General features: G+C 39.8%; 2 protein-coding genes across 2 annotated transcripts; both read right to left on the reverse strand.

Annotated features, from left to right (window-relative positions):
• Positions 1-4916: 4916 nt before the first annotated feature.
• Positions 4917-6962, reverse strand: LOC123663031 (piggyBac transposable element-derived protein 4-like). The gene has a single exon (XM_045597773.1). It carries the CDS (start codon positions 6960-6962, stop codon positions 4917-4919), a length of 2046 nt encoding a protein of 681 aa, XP_045453729.1.
• A 4498-nt stretch (positions 6963-11460) lies between these two features.
• On the reverse strand, positions 11461-19547 carry LOC123662601 (septin-2). The gene is made up of 7 exons (XM_045597420.1): positions 19419-19547; positions 18901-19087; positions 16370-16488; positions 15408-15600; positions 14833-14996; positions 13602-13739; positions 11461-13162 (listed from the first exon to the last, which is right to left on the reverse strand). Exons 1-7 carry the CDS (start codon positions 19530-19532, stop codon positions 12995-12997), a joined length of 1083 nt encoding a protein of 360 aa, XP_045453376.1. The 5' UTR covers positions 19533-19547; the 3' UTR covers positions 11461-12994.
• Positions 19548-21318: the final 1771 nt, after the last annotated feature.

Here is a 21318-nt window from a genome sequence, read left to right on the forward strand (position 1 = left end):
TTTTAGTAGTATGCGGCAAGCGCGTGGTCTACAGCAGCACAGAAGTTGTCCATTAGAAAACAACTAGACTCACTGCAGAGAGGCTTTGCGCAGAAGATCTGCAAAGCGTATAGAACGGTGTCTCTAACATCGGCACTCATCCTATCAGGCTTACTCCCCCTTGACCTTCGGATCCGAGAAGCGGCCATACTTTTCAAGACCAAGAAAGGTCACTGCGAGGACTTTCTTCCGCCAGGTAGAGAGTTGGAGCGCAAGGTGGGCCCGATGCAAAATCCCCATCCATCTCTACTCATGACAACCGAGTACGAGCGCTTGGAGAGTCTGAATCCCGAAGACATGGAAAAACACCACATCGTCGGCTCACTCATCTACACTGACGGTAGCAAAATCGAGGGCAGAGTAGGAGCTGCCCTAACCTGGTGGGACAAGAGTAGGGAACTCAGATACTCCACATTCCGGCTAGAACCGCACAATACCGTCTTCCAATCGGAGATGTATGCACTCTTTCGAGCTGTGGACATGGCAAGAAAGTCGAAGGAGGGCTCTATTAACATCTTGAGCGACTCTAGATCGTCACTCGATCTACTTAGGAGTCCTTCGGCAACTCACCCTCTGGCCATTGAGATGAAGAGTTGCATCAGGCAGATCCATGAGGAAAATAGGACAGTGCGGTTCTTTTGGTTGAAGGCTCACGTGGGAACACCGGGCAATGAAAGAGCGGACGAATTGGCCAAAAAGGCGGCCCTTACTAAGAAAACAGCCCCTGACTACGATAAAGTACCTATATCGTACGTCAGACGGCTGATACGGGAAGAGACCGTCAGATTGTGGCAGGATAGATACAATTCTTCGGAAACTGGATCGGTTACGAAAATATTCCTACCAGATGCAAAGACCGCTTGCAAACTGGTAAGGAAATCGGCGCTAACATCTGTCGACACACAGATTCTGACCGGCCACGGAGGATTTGCGGCGTATCTTCACAGATTCCACCTCCGAGACGGTCCTTCGTGTATTTGCAATCCGGATTGCGAGGAGACAATTCTACATATCATATTGGAATGCCCGAGATTTAGCAAAGAGAGACTGGATTTGGAAATAAAACTCCAGAAGGGACTAGAGCAATCTTCGCTCCACACCATCATGGAGAATGATGCCGAAAGGGCTGTCTTCCTCGCATTCGCAAGAAGCGCCGCATCAAGGGCTGCCAAAAGAAATGGCTCAACCGCTCTACCTCTAGCTGTGACATCCGTACCACAGACCACACACACAGTCACCGCAAATACAATTACACATACACAAACACAACAAACAGATCGGTCGACTACCGTGCCTGCCATTCAGTGCCCACAACCCTGAACGCTGTTGGGCCACATCACCCAGACCATCCGGTCTCCTCTGCTGAAGATTATATAGAGGAGGGCCAATCAAAACGCACCTCCGGAATCACCTGCTCCGAGCAAGACGATAGAGTCCCTACTTGGAGAAGGCAACCGTAGCGGAGAAGTGGGCATAAGCACCAAATGCATAGCCCTCTTCATGGACAATGAAGCGGAGAGATTGGGAGTAAGTTTCTGTCGCTTCGAGGGGCGGGATCGACTGGTGGTTTCCCCGGGGCTCGCCCTGCTGTTAAAAGGTAGCACAGAAAAAACAAGCGTTAAAAAATCAAAGATCGATACGCTTGCGCAAAAATACGGGGACGACTCTACCTGCCGTCTGGTGGGTTCGATTCGAGTGGGGGGAGAAGTCAGCCTTTGCGCAGGCCAGCTCGTGGCTGCAACAGCTGGGTGAATCCTCCGGGGGTGTCCCTGGAAAAATCAGCGTGGACTCTATGAGAGTTGGTTACGATAGAGGTGGCGTATCGGATAGATACGGCTGCCTACTAGCGTCAAGACACCACCAAATCATAGCCTATGAGGACAGGGGGGAGGATCTGGGCTACTTAAAGCCCAGATCACAACCACTTTCACCCCCTGCATGGCCGACTCTCGAGGAGACTGCTCTCAGTGGCTCGGAGCGACTGCAACAAAAGGCTGAGGCGAAAAAGAAAATGGAGGGACGACGCGACCCCGAAGATAATACTCAAAAGGCGAAGCCCCGACTGATGGCGATAGCAAAGTTCGTCCAGGCTACCATCTCCCCCAAAAGAGGTAAACGACTGTCCCACCTTTCCCCAAAATTGGCGGAAACGAGTGAGCTGCAAATGAAAGCAATAAGCAGATTTACCAAGGACGAAAGTCCGAGGTACTCTCAAGCACCATCAGCCACTCGAACGAGGGCCGACATGGGGCAAGTAACACCACCCAGACTTCGACCAGCATCCACACCACTACAGCATGCGGAAAATGCGCTGATCGAGTTCCTGGCCATAACAAATGCTAACCGCGAGGTAAGCCTGGCCATATGCAAGAAAATCATGCAGACCTACCAGTACAACCATGAAAAGTTGCTGGAGGTGGAACTCGAAGAAGCCGAAGCAGCCATTTATAATAACGACACCCGGCAAGTCCTCAAGGGCAACATGTCGGGAAGATATATGGCTGCATACAACATCACGTCAGGCTTCGTGGACGCAGTCGAGGACGAGGGACAGAACGACGAGATTCAGACCTTTCACACACCGAAAGGGGACCCGTTGGTGGTGGTGGCCAAGTGCACGGGGGTGATGCTGGGTGATAGGGTGCTCGGGATGGCTAAAACCATCATGAGTGACCCGGATGCCGAAGGCGCTTTCGGGGCTTGGAGGCTACCGCAACTGAGATGGACAAACGGGGTACCCGGATGCGGCAAGACAGCTCACATAGTCAGAAACTTCGATGAGGACGGCGAAGTCGTAGTCACAACCACGATCGAGGCAGCGAAAGATCTTAAAGAGAAGTTGGCGCACCGCTATGGCAATAAGGCCAAAACGAAGGTGCGCACAATGGCGTCCATACTGGCAAATGGTTTTCGTGAGGGCGTTAAGATAAGCCGATTAACGGTAGACGAAGCCCTTATGAACCATTTCGGAGCCATAGTCATGGCTGCCCGGCTATCGGCAGCAGAAGAGGTGGTCCTCATCGGAGACGTAAACCAGCTGCCGTACATCGACAGGGAAAACCTGTTCGAGATGCGGTACAGCAGACCTTACCTGACAGTAGGTATCTCATGCGAGCTGTCCTGCACGCATCGAAACCCAAAAGACGTTGCTTTCGCCATCAGTGAGGTGTACGACGGGATCTACAGCTCGAGCCCGATCATCCACTCGTTGCGCATGGAAGGATTCACCGACTCACGAATACCAGCAGAACAGGACCGGACCCTGTACCTGACTTTCACGCAACAGGAGAAGAAGGCGTTGATAGGTCGGGGATACGGAGCTGGGGAGGGGTCGAGAATCCTGACCATTCATGAGGTGCAGGGACAGACGATTGAAAACGTCATTGTTATCCAGACGAGGGCGGAGAGGCTTCGAATCCATGATAGTGTCTCGCACGCGGTGGTCGCGGTGACTAGACACACTAACACCTGTGTCTATTACACCGACGACAAGGACGACGCAATTGGCTACTTCGTCGGAAGGGCGGTGGAGGCTAACCGTAGGCAGATTCTCGAGCACAGCCTCAAAATGGCGATCCATAATAGGGATGCGAATGTTATTGAGGATGTGCTCGCGAAACTGGCGGCGGGCGCTGGTTTAGAAAAATGAGAGTGGCCGTCGACAATGCGGTAAATTAACAATGTAAGTCACACAATGTAAATTATAAAGCATGTAGTGCATTATAAAATTAATGGATCATGTAGAAAAAAAAAAAAAAAAAAAAAAAAAAAAAAACCATAGTCGTAAGTGATTATTCTAGTTATTGTTATTTAATTTAATTCTAATAATTATTCTAATTATTATTATTATATAATTATATATATCTCTCACGGTCGGTTTTGGACTCACTACGAACATTGCAATGTTGAAAATAATACGCCTCAATACTTGAAAATTAAAATTTAAATAAAAAAAGGCATGGGCACTCAAGAGCCTATGGATGTTAAAATTTAAATAAAAAAAAAAAAAAAAAATATATATCCGCTAACTCTCATTGGAGCAGCGGGGTGGATTAAGCTCTGATTCTTCTCCTACATGAGGAAAGAGACCTATTTCCGGCAGTGGGATATTACAGGCTGAAGCGTAGCGTTTTAGTCCTTGTGGGTCTATCCACCGTGCCTCGGAGAGCACGTTAAGCAGTCGGTCCCGGATATCATCATAAATACCTGATACCGATCTTTACTCATAGTAGGAAAAATGTCCGCCAACCCGCAGTGGAGCAGCGTGGTGGATTAAGCTCCAATCCTTCTAAATGAAGATAGATGCCTATGCACAGCAGTTAGTTGCAATGTTAGAAGCTGAATGCTAAACAATATTGGCCAGTGATCTTAAAATACGCCAATGGTTGAACCTATAAAGATTTAGTACGCTAGAGTAAGAACTGCACTTTAACACATTCAATGCCTATTTAATAATGAGATTTAGGCTGGATTCTCACCTTATCATCAGAGATGTTCGCGTAGGCCCAAATTATTTAAATGTGTCTATAGTTAATAGATGGCACCCTAGGACGGTTTATTAAAAAATATGTAATTTGGAACAAATTTAAGTAAAAAAAAGGATAATCCACGGCGCCGTGTAGTCGGCCTGGCAGCATGTGTGTGGCTGACTACACGGCGCCGTGGGGAGGAGAGATTATCTTGTATTGATCTTTTTCATGGGTTATTTATAACTTATTATTAGGTTTATGGGTAAAATAAAACAATTAATCAATTGTGTTTAGTTTTAATTATATAAAAAATAAAAGCAAAAGAAAAACGAACATAAACCGAAAATCAAAATGAAAAACAGGAAACAAATTATTTATTTCTTACAACTAAGCTTGATAGTCTGAAAACTATGAATGAAAAACACAAAAGCATTGGGTACAAAAACCAGGTGATCCGTCGCATCCTTTACATTCATATAAAGTAGCCACCCTCTTCTTATTTTGTTTGCAACCCTTGCATTCCTTCCTAACAATTTCTCTAATTGTTCTGGTGCCTCTTCCTTCCTTCTTTTCGCGCAACTTCACATTTTCAATTTTTGTCAATTTATGCTCTACTTGTAGTACCTTAAGTTGAACTGGTTTTTTTGGCAATAGCTTTTCCAAAATGGAAAGTCGAAAATCATACAAATTCACCTTTTGATTTGTTGAAAATTTGTTATACAAACAATAAGCATTTGCTACGCTCATTTGTAGTACATGGATGAAGAGTTTTTTATACCACCTCATGGTCTTTCTTTCACATGGGTAGTAAGCCAGCATCTGGTCCTGTAGGTCGACCCCAGACATAAAATTGTTGTAATGAACAATTGCTGAAGGTTTGGCCAGAACTTGGCCTCTTTTGTTGGTAACTTCCATGATTTCATTATCATGCTCTGTCGATATATACAGCACATATCTTTTATCTCTCCACTTACCAATGTGCACGTTATTTAAAAAAAAAGACTTGTTTTCCCCCTTTTTAAGGGTGACTGTGCCAAGGTCAACAGGATTTCCTTTTCTATTTTTTCTTAAGGTGCCAGTGCAGTAAGTTTGTCGGTCCAGCAACTTCACAGCCAAATCATAAGAATTATAATAGTTGTCCATATATACACTATGGCCGGAATCCAGATTTTCGTGTAGTAATTTTAGCACAATTTTTTGTGTGTGTCCTTCTCCTGAAGTTTCTTCACCTGCACCACCATATATTTGAAATTTTAATACAATCCCTTCAGGTTCTGCCAGAACATATAACTTAACACCATACTTATGGCGTTTGTTTTTAATATATTGACGGAAGAGAAGCCGTCCCCGCCACAACACCATGGACTCGTCAAGAGAAAGCTGTTTCCCTGGACTATAAATATTTTTCATAGTAGTATTGAAGTTATCCACAATTGGACGGATTTTAGCCAATCGATCCTCGTCACTTGGATCTGATGAAAAGTGCAGGCATCGTAATATTAGCATGAACCGATTACGTGACATATATTGTCTAAAAGAAGGTATATTAAATAGCCAGTGAGTTTTCCAGTAGTCATTCAGTCTATTTAGCCGAATAGTCCCGGTGTGAAGTAGTAACCCAAGAAAGGTCATGAATTCCTCGCGTGTTAATTCCTTCCAATTGGTAATTCTTGATTTATCAGTTATTCCAGGCTGCTGTAATACTCTTTCAGCATTAAGATTTGTTTCACGTATAATTAAATCGAGAATGTCATCATTTAAAAATAATAGAAACGTTTCAAATGGGTCAGAGGGCACTGGAACTAATAGTTCTTGGGCTTTGGTAAACTCTAAGGTTTTCATCGAACCTGTGGAAGACCATGTTGCTGTAGCTCCCTGGAGTGAAGGCTGGCCATCGATATTTTGTGCGACTTGCCCATTGTTGTCACCAGAACGTGGAAGTGCTGACGTAGATGAATGACCAGCAACATGTGAAGGAAAAATGGAACTTTCTGAAGATAAATGACTTTCCTCAGAGAATGTCGGGGTAATCGCGGAAGACCTCAGTAAAGAAACAGATGGCGTTTCTTGAGTATTGATCAATAAATGGTCGGGAATCTCACCAAAAGGACCATCATCTTGTATCAATGAAGGTGAACCTCGTCCTGTTGACATCTGCTCTGAAATATCTTCCATGTTGCTATGCTCATCATGAAGGGAGCCATCAGGTCGTATCGAAGTAAGAGCTGACTGGCGGCGGCGGGCAGCAATTCGCGAATCCATTATACTTAAATCGCTATCACTCGTATCAGACTCGTCTTCTTCATCATTACACTGTGAATAAACAGCTTCCTCACTTGAGCAATCACTTTCGTCCGAACTACTGTCTATGATTGTTTTTCGGCGTTTTTTAGCACCAGAAATCGAAGAATTATCGCTAGAAAAGCACTTCGTCGAACCCGGCTCTTCACTCATTTTGGCGCGAAAATTAAGTGTGATTTACAATCGTCTATAAAATACAAATATTACGCTATTCAAAATCCATAAACGGTATTTGTAAGATCAACAAATCGAGCGCGTGGCTGCATAAGCGACGTGACCCTGCCTTGGAAGCCGGCGGCGTACTAACTCATCGAAACGAGACGGGTGCGCTCCACGGCGCCGTGTGCTCAGCCCCCCGCTCCCCCACGGCGCCGTGTGAGTGGCCTACTACTGCTCCACGGCGCCGTGTATTAGGCACTGAATGTGTTAAATAGTCTTCGTTATAATATTGTAGTGTAAGCATTTAGTTTATGTTTTAATAATTAACATTAGCTTGTGGAGGGACTTGTAATTTTACTACAGTGGAGGTTTTGGTGTCGTTAATTTTTTCCCAGTGTTATTTTGGTATAGTTTGATAATGTTGACTTACATAATCTATAATAGGCCTACATTCATAAATTGACTATAACAACAGTACATCGATCAGAGTTTTGCAGCAAAATAATTACGCGGCTTAAAGATGTTTTAGACGTCCATTCTGTTCCTGAATCTTGCGGACTGAATCAAGAAAGAGCTCAATTAATGAGAGTTTTCTTCAGTGGGAGATTTTTACAGCTGTTAAAAAAATATTTATATAGGTCCCTGAAAAAAAAATTCGTGTCCGAATACCTACCAGCACCAAGCTTTAGTAAGTGAAGATCTAATTTTATCTCATCCTTTACTACAAACATCTACAATATTTTTATACACTTTGGTATAACAGTTAACAATTGAATAACAGTTAGCAACTTATTAAACAGGGTTTGGATGAGTTCGTAGCAGCCATAGAGTTATCAATATAATCATAAGCGAACGCTTACATTTTGTTACACCTAGCCATTGCTTGCCTGTTCTGCAGCGTGTGAGCCTAAAAAAGATTAGTTCCCCAGTTTGACGACTGTTTTGCAGTCAAATATATTTGCCAACCGTTTTCAAACAAATTTAGAGCATGCAAAGAATTCCTTAGATTTAAGGCCTGTTTCACCAGGAGTGGATTAACACTATTTGACGGATGACAGTATCCGACGGTAAAAAGTTTTTGATTCATTATTCTTTTTTACCATCGAATTATTCTACTATATTTATGATATATTTCTATTCGCATATATCAATCTTAACGTTGCAGTTTCTTATTTGAGGAGGAAGAGGTCCTACAGGCCTAATCTACGTCTCGCTATCAAACTCGCCATCAAATAGCGTTATCAAAAACTGGTGAAACAGACCCTTATTACTAACTTGCAGAACTGATAAGATCTATACGTTAATATGCAATTTAAAAATACGCTAACTGTTATACCAACATGATGGCCATACAATATTACTTATGAGACAAATCAGGCGGGGAGAATAAAACAGTATGGTTTGGGTTTTCAGAATGTCTCGATTATTTTTTAAATCAGACAGAGAGATTAAATTATAGGCATCGTAACAATCGCTCATGCCCGCAGTGTCGCAAGGCGATGGTGCAGGCCGAGCGTGTCCAGGTGCCAGTCCGCGCATCGGTGACCCCACACAGGCGACGCTACACCTACTACAACAAGATGTTCAAGCCCATTTCGTACGCGCTGCCGCGCCCGCTCACCGTGTCCCTCGTCTGATAATGAGCTAAGGTGCCTTGCGCCGCCCCTTCCATGTAAAGGTATCGGCATAGATACTGAGCGCTCGGAAACAAAGTTGGGATCGTAAACAGGACATATTTTTGTTCAGTACCAAAATATAAATGAGTAAAACGTGTTAAGAGGCCGTCCAAAAATACTTTCACGTGAAATTTTACTATTTCCCCTTTTGTCACGCTAAGTCCCATTTTTAGCAACCCCCTATCAAACAAAACGTAACAGTAACTCGACTCGGAGGCTCCTCTATTTTTTTTTATTTCGGACATATAAATTTATATAAAAATACAGGTACATTATGATAATAAATAGGCTAACTACGTGAGAATTATTTTCCATCGACATAAAAGAAAATGTGCTGTGTGGCTACGGCACTAAAGAATTTAGCCACCCCCTCTCTTCCCGTGGGTGTCGTAAGAGGCGACTAAGGGAAACAATGTTCCACAACCACCTTGGAACTTAAGAAGCCGACCGATGGCGGGATAACCATCGAACTGCTGGCTTTGAAATACACAGGCCGAAGACGGGCAGCAGCGTCTTCGGTGCGACAAAGCCAGTACTGCGGTCACCAACCCGCCTGCCCAGCGTGGTGACTATGGGCAAAACACATAAGTTCACGTTATTTTTGGCGTAAACTTGTGGAGGCCTATGTCCAGCAGTGGACTGTATAGGCTGTAATGATGATGATGATGATGATGATAAAAGAAAATTGGGAGTTGGACTCCTGTGTATCTCATCACACTAAGCAAGCCCCTTTATTTGCCTTACATATTTTATGGATGACCCTAAACATTATTAGTACTCTAAAACTTATATAGGTATTTACCCATAAAATGTTACAGTAAAATTAAAGTTCAACGCACAATATCTGCGCCGATAACCATACCAATCATAACAACAAACGTATTTTGTTTTCAAGATTGGTAATAAATTTTCACGATGAAAGTTATTAAGCAAAATCTCATTAAGTAATTACCTCGGAATGTAAAATATTATTATTTTTTTGATCATACCTATTTAATATATTTTGTTTTGCGCAAAATATTACTAAGTTTTTTGGGTTTAAAGTCAAAGATGTTTTACGTCACATAACAATTAACATGCGGACTGGCGTGAGCAAGATACTTTCAAGACGACTAAAGGCGGATTTATATTTGACTGACGTCTCGTGTCGTGTCGCATCAGCACAGAATCGATATCTTATAATCCATATCATATATTTTGTATGACAACGTTTACATTGATGTGTTTTGACATGTCGTGATGGCTTCTGATGTGTCACATCAGAACCGATCCCGGTTCACGTCAGATAAGCGGGTTGCAGGGGGGTGTTGAAACGGCGCCATCGCGACACGATTGATGATTGATTGATTGATTGATGTACGCGCGCGGCAGTGCTGTGTTATGAGATGTAGAGTCACGGTATTGAATACACCCGCTGTGTGGCTACGGTAGTTAAAAATATAGCCACCCCACTCTTCCCGTGGGTGTCGTAAGAAGCGACTAAGGGATAACACAGTTCAACTACCACCTTGAAACTTAAAAAGCCGATCGATGGTGGGATAACCATCTAACTGCTGGCTTTGAAATACACAGGCCGAAGACGGGCAGCAGCGTCTTCGGTGCGACAAAGTCAGCCCTTGCCAACCTGCCTGCCCAGCGTGGTGACTATGAGCAAAACACACGAGTTCACGCCATTTTTGGCGCGATCTTATGTGTTTTAGTCGTGGCGTTTTTTGGATGAATCTCCTTCTCTTTCTTTAGACAGAAGAGTTGCCAGCATTAAAAATTAAATATCTTCTTCAAAATCTGAATCAAAATCCGATGACTCTTAGAGGAACATTTCAAACGTTTGACCTTTTCTAGAGCTGCAGCTGTATTGATTCAAAATATTGTCCTGATGCGTTAGAACACGTAATAATGTAAACGATAGCCATCACGTCATGACACGACACGTCAGTCAAATATAAATCCGCCTGAAGGGACCATCCATAAATTACGTGGCACAAATTTCTCGATTTTTTTGACCCCTTCCTGTCCTTGTCATATATGGTCACATTTATGAGACCCCCTATCTAGTATGAAGTCACATATTTTGCAATTTATGACATCAGTATTATCATTTTTATTTCCGTTTTAATTAACGTCAGTTCACTAACAAAACAATTTCAACTTTTAATTTTTTAAGGTAATTTTAATAGGTATGTGGTTACAATATAATGTGATGTTACAACAATTCGGACCCCTCCCCCACCCCTTGTCACACTTCGTCGATCCTACCCCCCTTAACATGTGACGTAATTTATGATTGACATAACGTACATAAACTTACGTTTTCAATGAAGGCAGCATTACCTCGAGTAGTACCCATTCATTAGCTTTACTCAAGTATCAATAAATAAATTATACAATTTACAGACGTATTTTCATTTCCCTTTAATCCTTGGCATGGTTGTCATCCTTGTGAGATTGTTGGTTTGTTGATGATTCAAAACATGAACTCATTGTCAATTGTCAAACTAACACCATTTTTCCATACTTGATTCCCATATTTTATACAGTTGAGACCTTTTAGATCAATTTGGGGTTTTTATTCAATTCAATTCATGGGTGTCAATAAAAATTCAAGAGTAGGTAAATTTTAGATTTATTTAAATATACCTATAAAATAATACAAATTGTCGTAATACTATAATTACAAAATAAAATAACTGATAAGGAATGAATAATTAAATGCATAATACAATGTTGACGCACACTTCGACAAATATTTTCTTTAAAACTGTGCACCTTTAAAATTTTACAGAGAGCGCGTTAATAGTGGTACAGTATAAAAAGCATATTTAACTCGAACTATTTAATAATCATGGAATGATACATGCGATTTCATCAAATTTTCAAGCCCATAAAATAAAAGCAAATAGACGTCATTTTATTTTAATGATATAATGTATTTTACATTATATTCGATATGTAAACAAGAAATTAATCGTTACATTTGTGTTGTTGATTATAAATGGTTCTATTTATTATTTAAAAGACATGTGTACCTGAGGTATACGAGTACAAGCTCTTCACGTGCACCTCAATCCAATCAAAGAAATATCTTTTATATAACTACGATGAGGTGAAGCGCTTGCTCAATAAACTATTCATACATAACTGTCTCATATTGTTTGGAGACATCTGATAACCAAACACTTGTATTTAATTGCATTAGATATCAGACGATACAATGTTATAGTTGGTAATATTGAGATACAAGTACATATAATTTTAAAATTATCTCAATTACTGTTTAAATATCACTACATTATTTATAAATAATAAATGTTAATAACCTAATCTAGGGGTAAAGTATAAATAAATTTTGGTATAAAATTTTCATAACTTCGTATGGCTAAGTGCAAAATTAAAAGTCGTATCAGACTCAAGAATCACTTCATAGTGCCGGTGGCTTAATTTCATAAAACTTTATGTAAAGTACATACTTGAATATGTCTATATAATGCTAATATAGGTGTTTCTTAATATCAACGTTAAGCACTAAGTTACAAATGTCCCCTATTGAAGCAAATCAGTTCGTCTTAGGCGTTAACATTTCCAATTTGATAATACATATTTCCGAACAAAAACTTCAGACTTAAAATGAATTTCATGGCATACATTATTAATTCTTGTTCGGCGAGTTGAGGGCGCGTTTTGCTTTTGCTTTAGAAGCATGCCACTTAGATTAGAAGCATTTTATTTTCATTAATTTGGCACATACAAATCATATTATAAAATAAATCTTTGTTCTGTTAAAATGATGACACTTTTGATCGCAACTATTTAAAAAACAAAAACAAATTGCGCCCTCAAGGCGTGCTTTTAAAATTATGTATGGACTATGCGTTTCAGCCGAGTTAGTGCGTATTTCTAACAACAGTTGTGAGATAGCTATAATTTTGCGATAATTTATGTCAAATTGCTCTTGGACACTACTTCTTTAGGACAACAACCGAAGAATATGTGTACCTCTAAGTACTACTTCTTTTTGGTGCTAACTTTTAAAGTCAAAATGATATTTCCAAGTAGTAAGTCAGAACTTATAGAGAAATCGTTTGCATGTTGACAACGATCATTACAAATTACTTGATTATAGTCAATGAGTCCATGTAAGAATACAATATAATGGATAGATTTAGCATACAAACATAGTCTGTCACAAGAAAGAAGTACTGAAGAAAGAGTGGCAATTGAAACTCTCATTACAATAAAAAATTAATGAAATGTAAATTTTTTTTTTGGTACATACATCACTACGTCGATTGGAACGCGTAATCCGTACATAGCTTCAAACCTCTTCTCTTTCCTCTCCCTCTCTGCTCGTCTCTACTTCTTCTTGCTCTTGCCGAGAGTGAGCGTGTGATGCGACTGCGCGGTTTGCTGCTTGCGACGGTTGAATTCGATCGTGTCGTCTTCAATCTTCTTGCGAAGTTCTTCTAAGCGTTTCTTCTCTTCTGTGTGATCCTTCCTTAGTTTATCGAACTTTGCGTGGAGCTGGAAAGTTTAATCGAATAATTATGAAAGAAGTAATTTTATTTTAACGTCGTTTACTAAATTTATTTGCTACTTGGCGCCTATGACGGTTGTAAAAATATTTGTGTATCTGTTTGTTTCCAATATGACCTCTAACGGTGGAACCAATTTTAAAGGAAATTTATTTGGCGGGCAATTCAAAGAAAATGTTAGAAGAAGAATGTTTTGAATGTAGATGCTTCTCAGGTTGGTTGATATCATTTGTAAACACTGATCAATGCATCAGCGGAACAATGTTTAAAAGGCACAATTTTATCTATTCCGAGATTAGCACCCGCATACAACTCTATTTGTGAAGCCATGAATGAGCCATGTACTAAAAGAGGACGTGTTAACGTCGTCTACCGAAACTGATCGTATAAGCGCGCCAGCGGAGCAGCGTTGACAACAAATGACTCGCCTCCTTCTCAGCCTCCTTGAGCTCGGCCTCCTTCTCCTTGACGCGCTGCACGAACATCTGCCGCATCTCGTCCTCCTTCTGCTGCAGCTCCTGCAGGTGCGCGCTGCGCTTCTGCTCGAACGTCTGCTGGAACGACAGCTGCGGAACACACAGATTCAATTTTATTTTTTTGCTGTAATAAAAATCCTTTTTAGCGTTTTTTTTTTATTAATTGCATTTTTAAGTCAGCAAACAAGAGTAAGATTGATTTGATGGTTAGCTGTTAATGTAGGTCTGTAAATATAGCTATAGCAATGCTAGGCAGAGACGTTTTGAATTGGTTTGTGAATAATTTTTATAGATTATTAGGTATGACGCTCATAAGGACACATACACAGACCAGAAACAAATATAGACGCCTGCAACACCAGGAGCATCACAAGCGCGTTGCCGACTCTACTCCCAATCGCCCCAGGAGCTCCGGCCACCTTACTCATTACGCAATCTATATACTATAACCACTACACTAGTTAACGCGATGTCCATTACTAAAGTTTGATACTTTTGAGCGTACCAAAGTATAATAACGTTCGGCGGCATACTATGTTTGCAGGATGCATTTTGCGGTTGATGCGAGAGTAACAGTTGATTTGAGCAATGACTGCTTAATGGTGTACCGGCTTGACAGATGATTTAATCAGTGTCTGTGTTATTTATGCGACAACGCCGTTCGTGGCTGAATAAGTCAATCCGTGAACGACACAATCGTCCACACTTTGGACACGCATATTGGGGATTCATCGGTGGAGGAGCCCCCTCGCGATTGTGTCTCTTGGCACGCTTTTGAGCCAGGTCTTCGAACCAGGTACTATCGTGGGTTTTGCAACCCGTGAGGATGGTCTTCCGTCACTCATTGCGGTTCGATGCTAGGTCTTCCCAAGAGTTGCGATCAATGTTAAATGCAACCATGTCACGTATAGCGCAATCCCTGAAACGCAGCATAGGTCGCCCCACGTTACGCTTTGCAAACGGACCAAAGCTTTAATATAACCGAAGTTTTGTAAACGCATTAGATTATTAAGATCTGTAATGTGTAAAATATTGTTTTTTTTATACAGCTAGGTTGACAAACGAGCGTAGGGCTCGCCTGATGGTAAGCGAGTACCGTTATAAACGTCTTTGGGACTAGAAGCACCCGCTCCGGCCACCTCAGTTACCACCAGGCTCGCCCCAGCTCGCAGACTGCACGCACGGGCTTGTTGTCGGCGTCCACGTCCTCGAAGCCCATCTGCGCCAGGCGGCGGCGCCGGTACAGCTCGTAGTGGCGCGCGTGCGTCTTGTCGCGCATGTCCTCCATGTTGGTGCGGATCAGCATCTCGCGCAGCTTCACGAAGTCGCAGTGCGACTCGTTCTCCACTGCCGGGGGTACGACTCAATTAGAATATGATATAGTGTTAGCTGGACGCCGCGTTGGCGCAACGGTTACAGCCATGGATTGTACCTGTTGCGTTGGCGGTTGCGGGTTCGATCCCCGCTCATGACAACATTTGTATTGGCCATACAGGTGTTTGCCGTGGTCGGGGTGTTTGTGCAGTCCTTGTGGGTCTCCCCACCATGCCTCGGAGAGCACGTTAAGCCGTCGGTCCCGGTTGTTATCATGTACACCTGATAGCGATCGTTATTCGTAGTAGAGAATATATCCGCCGACCCGCATTGGAGCAGCGTGGTGGATTAAGCTCTGATCCTTCTCCTACATGGGGAAAGAGGCCTATGCCCAGTAGTGGGATATTACAAGCTGAAGTGTATAGTGTTAGCATCGGTCGTCACCCTGCACGGTGCCCCAGGGGTACTGGCGCGCGCGCACGGTCTTGTTGCCGATCTTCACGAAGTCCGTGCTGCCGACGACCGCGAAGGGGATGTGCGCGTTCATGCTGCCATTGACCTCCGACACGGACTCGTCGTCCACCGGGAACTGGTAGATCTCCACGCCGTTAGCTTGTAGCTCTTGTATGATCTTCGACTGGAAATGGACATATTCTACCATGAGTACTGGGAACGTGGCCAATTAATAATTGTTTGTTTGCAAATTAAAAAAAAAACGACCAATTACATCAACGAGTGATAAACGTAGGGAGATGAAAAAAATAGTCAAGTAAACACGCGTGATCATAGATTACTCAAAAAATAGTAATCAGATTTCGGACAAATTTTTATGACAACAAAATTGGTAAACTGAGTGAAAAGTTATGTTTATGTATATAGGTCGACGAAAAAATAGTCTAGTAAAGTAAGTAAATACGCATTATTAGATATAACTCAAAAAGTACTTGTCGGATCTCTATTAAATTTAAATGGGACCACATGACACCCAATCTTTCGATTAACAAAATATCCAAATCAGTCAAAAGTTCTCAGATTAATTAAAATACATAAAAAGTTTTGAGAACCTCCTCCTTTTTGGAAGTCGGTTAAAAAGTTACCTGACAAGTCAATAAATGTTTCACAAGAGTAAGAAAGTATAATATTTTGATCAGATTTACTGCTTATTCCTAGATATTGATGTTAATCGCTCCGGAAATGTGTGATTGTTAAATAAAATTTTGTACAATATTATAATATTGAATATTATATAATATGTGTAACTTCATGCTCTACTCATAGTAATGTTGGCTATATTATGTAAAAGTATGATATCATTTTAATATACACAAAAAAGCAAACATTAAATGGTCTTAAGATTCAAATAGACAAAACAATTCTTAATTATTAATCATGATGAACAAAAAGACCTTGAACTTTTGCAGCTCCGTCTTGGAAATAGTGTCAGCCTTGGCGATGATTGGAATAATGTTCACTTTAGTGTCCAATTTCTTCATACACACCAAGTCGATGGATTTTAGACCATGGCCTGGAAACATTTGTACAAACTTTAAAATTATGTCAAAGTGTATGTAAACTCATTATTGTATAATTAATTCTTTCCAAAAAATAAAAACAAAATAAAGTGATATATTAAAGATGTACCACATACAGATGTTTTTTTTTTTAATTTTTAGCTCAGCCTTAACAAATGCATAATCACTTCAGCCTATCGCAGTCCACTGCTGGACATAGGCCTCCCCAAGTTCGCGCCACACATCCCGGTCTTCCGCAATCCTCATCCAGCCTACACCGGCAATCTTACGTATATCGTCGGTCCAACGGGCCGGAGGACGTCCCACACTGCGTTTGCTAAGTCGCGGTCTCCACTCTAGGACCCGTCTACTCCAACGGCCATCGGTCCTGCGACACAGATGACCAGCCCACTGCCACTTCAACTTGCTAATTCTGTGGGCTATGTCGGTTACTTTCGTTCTCTCGCGGATAGTCTCATTTCTAATCCTGTCTTTGAGAGAGACTCCAAGCATGGTCCGTTCCATTGCACGTTGAGCGACTTTAAACTTGTGGACCAGTCCCTTCGTCAGTGTCCACGTCTCGGCTCCGTATGTTAACACAGGCAGGACGCATTGCTCGAAAACTTTTGTCTTCAAGCATTGCGGAATCTTCGAAGTGACAACAAATGCAAACAAATGCATAATATTAAACTCATACTCGAACCTACTGACCAGTATTTTAAAATTCTTGCTAAAACTTAAGATTTCGTTATAGAAGATTAATAGGGAGATCAAGGTTAAAAGCCTTACTTATCATGGCTCATTATATTGGCTTATTATGTCATCATGCATGCTATGACCAATAGGAATGGAGCCTCAATGAAAAATATTTCTTTTGAAACCTTTCGTTTCGTGGGCTACGTAAACGGTTAAAGTTACGTAATAATTATAATTATTTATGACGGAATTGTAACCTTTTAAAAGCTCTAAAATAAAGTCCGCGACAGCATACCTATGTCTATCTTGTAAGGTTAACTCACTGTAATCGTTTTTATGGTTATCAAAGTTACTTTAAAATAATTTTTAATTATAATAATAATTTTGCGAAAGGGATATTATAAATATGATATTAATAGTACCCAAATACATTTGTTATTAATTATAAGGATTATTGAACAAAACTGCGCTTGACATTGCTTGATTTTAACGGATATCTTAGGAGCTATCATAATTTCAAACAAGTACCACGCACTTTCGTTATAGATTGATTATAGATGATAAACGAGTATTTCAAGACTTATGACATTAAAAAAGGATGTATAAAAATAATACGAAGTAATGTGACATGTTGAGAGTATTGTAAGGTTTCAAAGTAGGACTATAGCGGCAGAATAGTTATATACAGTATATGTATTTATGTACTAATAATTAAAACAAATATTTATGATATTGTTGATCAATGATTGCACGTCTTCTACGACTCGCGTTAAATCTTATTATTCCTCGCTATTGACGTAAATAAGTTATTCTTAGAAGATAATTGCATTATTCCCGGTGCGGGCTATTCGTTATCTCTTGAACAACGGCGCGTCGGTCGCTCAGTACAAGGAGTGCACTACATTTCTAAAGTAAAAGTACGAGTACTGTTATTGTTGACACTCTTTAGGCTGCCTATACATAATTGGTAGTGATTAACAAATTTTTGTGTTACCAGTTTCAAATTTTATTTATTTAATGGAGAGACGATTTAGTTTTTTCATTACAATAATTAATAGAAACGAGTGATGAGTAAAACTTCTTTATCTCTATCTAACTTATATCTCCCTCTCAACTTCCATTCGTCTCACCCGATCACACTTTTCGTAACGTTTTCGTCACGCCTTTACCAGCTTACTCTACAAGTCAAGCGTGCATAAAAAAGGATTACTCCAATAAAATTATGTCGACAATATGTTCGTAAGAATTATTCATATTAAGTAGTGTCCTTTTTAATTTAAATTGTTTTCGTCAAGTCATTTTGTAGGTAACTATGTAGAGGTCCTAGCATCGAACGAGAACTGCAATGTGTAGCGCGCGCTCTGAATACATCGCGATCGTGTGTCAAGGACAATCGTTAAATATTCCATAAGTCGAACAAACGGCCCGTTGAACTAGAAAGTAAAAACTTCACTTCCTATACGTCTCGTCATGTATGTAAAGGGGTCACTGGGTATGTCATATATACTGGGAATATTGTTTGTTTCGTGTTTATGTTTTGAATAATTCGTTCTGTTTGTTATTTGGTTCACAAACAATGAACTATTCATTTGACATTACTGGTAGTCATTTATAAAAAATTCTACAAAACTAATGATCATCATATCAATCTAACAAAATCTTTTAAATAAAACAGTATAAAACTTAAAAAATCAAAAAAAAAAAAAATGCAAGCAACATATAAAACTTACCAGTAGGACAAATGAAGTATAGACACACATGCAGACGACTGTCGTGATAAGTGGGAAGTGACCGCTTGATCTTGAGCTCCTCCTGGAGGTAAGCCTCAAACTGGGCATCAATGTAGTCAACGACTGCCTTGAAACTATCCTCTTTGTTCACCTGGTCGCCATAGCCCACTGTATCGCAGATGGTCAGCTGAAAGAAATATTACATTTCATCAAATTGCATATCAGACTTGGTATTAATTAATAGGAAGGTTTTATTCCAATACTAGCTATAATACCCTGCGCGCGTTGCTACGTTTTTTTTTTTTTGGTCGTAGGTACCAACTCGGAAACCTTTTTGGGCTCACGCACAACACTTTGCTGACGATCATGACATGATCAAATGCATAGTTTACAATTCTATAAAGGACATACAGACCAACATTTATTTATATGTAGAGAGATAGAAGATAGACGATACAACACATATATACACATATAATAATTGAGTAATTAAAATGAAGAAAAACAAAACGTTTTACCTTTAGCCTAACATTGCTTTCCTGTAACTCATAAGTGTGTGCCTTCAATTTCACAGTAGGTAAGTTGTGTGGGCTCGGCGTAGACTCAAAGTTGGTATTGAAAAGTGAGTCCATAAGGGTCGATTTACCCAATCCAGTTTCACCTGTTTATAAGGAAATTCACAATATATTTTATAATATCAATATAAAATAATTCAATATGAAGAGAAAAATATTTTATGAGATGAAATTACATATCTTTACTAATATAACAATATAGAAATGTTGGTTAATAGAATGCAGCATCTACTGTGGTTTTAAAACTTATCGAATGCCTGTCTATGAAAGCTACACAAAATGGTATAATCAAAAAAGAAAAACAGTAATAATAAACACAGATAGTTTACATTTTATTAAATCTTACTTCTTTAATAATAAAGTTTACTGTATTTGAATAATAAAGTAAGTAGTTTAAAGTATAATTTGAAAATATTATTTTTAACTCCTCTTTTGGTATTTTAAAATACAATTTAGTAAATTGAGTAGACATAACTGTATAAGGTAATTTACACAAAACAACTTTTTTGAAATTGTGTCTGTATATGTTTTCCTCATTTGATATTAGACAATATTTATTGTGATACTTATTATAGAGGAAAAATACAAGTATTTAATAAAAGAGCGTACATCTTTAAGCAAATAGTGGTTTTTATTAACAACCTGCAGTGTTGCAAAACTGGGGCAGGAGATAAGCACTTCGTGTGGGTGATTAACTAATGATTCACGACTCACCTATACACAGGATGTTGAACACGAACCCATTCTGAACGCTCTTGTTCACCAGCTGGTCTGGCAGGCTGTCGAAGCCGACATGCCCCGACAACTTCAGGGTACGCATCGCAGTCTCGATCTAGTTAGAACATCAACCGTCACTAGCAAGTACTTGCTTAAACTTTCTGAATTTCCCAAACTGTACCACTACATAGTTATTCGAAAAAGTAATGGTTTATTATTGCACGAAACTGTAATAATTGTAAGAAATTCCTTTCAATAGAAGTATGCAGGACAGAATTTATAAACACAGCAGAAGCTTATTAGAGCACGCCCAAGAGCTAAATAAAATTTGTCATAGAAAAGCCAAGTTCAAATATACAAAAATATTAAAATACTCAATAATTTAATAAAAGGAACTAGCTAAACTACTTTAGTTCTATTAAAGTGAATTTTAAATCTTACTTTTGTTGGCTCTACATCGATGGCCGCCATGTTTCCTAGACAGTCAATGACTAACACTGAGTGAAGTTAGTTCGTATTCAACTATAAATTCCTAAAGAAATCGCACGAACTTCAGGTAGCAGTGTAGACAATATGCAAAAGTAATGAGGACAAAAAGAATGTATGGAAAAAAGTAATATTTTTTAGGATATGTAATTTAAAAAATTGTTAGAAACCATTGTTGTTATATACAATATGATTTGAATGTACTATGTTTATAATTAAAGTACTATTAGTAATGTTATAATGTTGGTTGCACTGGTTTGCTATTGCAAGCCTTTTAGTTTTCCCCCTTTTATGTATGAGTAAACTTCTATTTCACTTTTAATTGAATTGGAAATACTTATAACCAACACTTAAAATGGCTAGTCAAGATATGAAATTTTTAATGAATAGTGTAAATTAAGGAAAAGGGTTTAAAACAATATATTCATAAGTCAATCGTTATAATATTTAAATAACTTTAAACTTTTGCTAAAAATACATAAATTAACGAATCACATTTTTAATTTTTTTAATTAACAGTTTAATAGTATGTTATCGATTAATGAATTAAACTCTTTGATTGTTTTCAAAATCTAGCAACACTGAAAGAATCCAAAATGGCAGAAAGCGACATTGGTGCGTTATCATGTGAGCCGATGAA

This window comes from Melitaea cinxia, chromosome 19 (genome assembly GCF_905220565.1).
Source record: "Melitaea cinxia chromosome 19, ilMelCinx1.1, whole genome shotgun sequence".
Lineage (NCBI taxonomy): Eukaryota > Metazoa > Arthropoda > Insecta > Lepidoptera > Nymphalidae > Melitaea > Melitaea cinxia.

Bases quoted from the DNA above. Each gene is read 5' to 3' on its own strand.
- LOC123663031 (XM_045597773.1), bottom strand. From the start codon at position 6,962: ATGAGTGAAGAGCCGGGTTCGACGAAGTGCTTTTCTAGCGATAATTCT.
- LOC123662601 (XM_045597420.1), bottom strand. From the start codon at position 19,532: ATGGACTCACTTTTCAATACCAACTTTGAGTCTACGCCGAGCCCACAC. The intron at 19,088-19,418 runs GTAAAACGTTTT...TATTTCTTTCAG, and splicing joins AAAGCAATGTTAGGCTAAAG to CTGACCATCTGCGATACAGT. The intron at 16,489-18,900 runs GTAAGTTTTATA...AAATGTTTCCAG, and splicing joins ATACTTCATTTGTCCTACTG to GCCATGGTCTAAAATCCATC.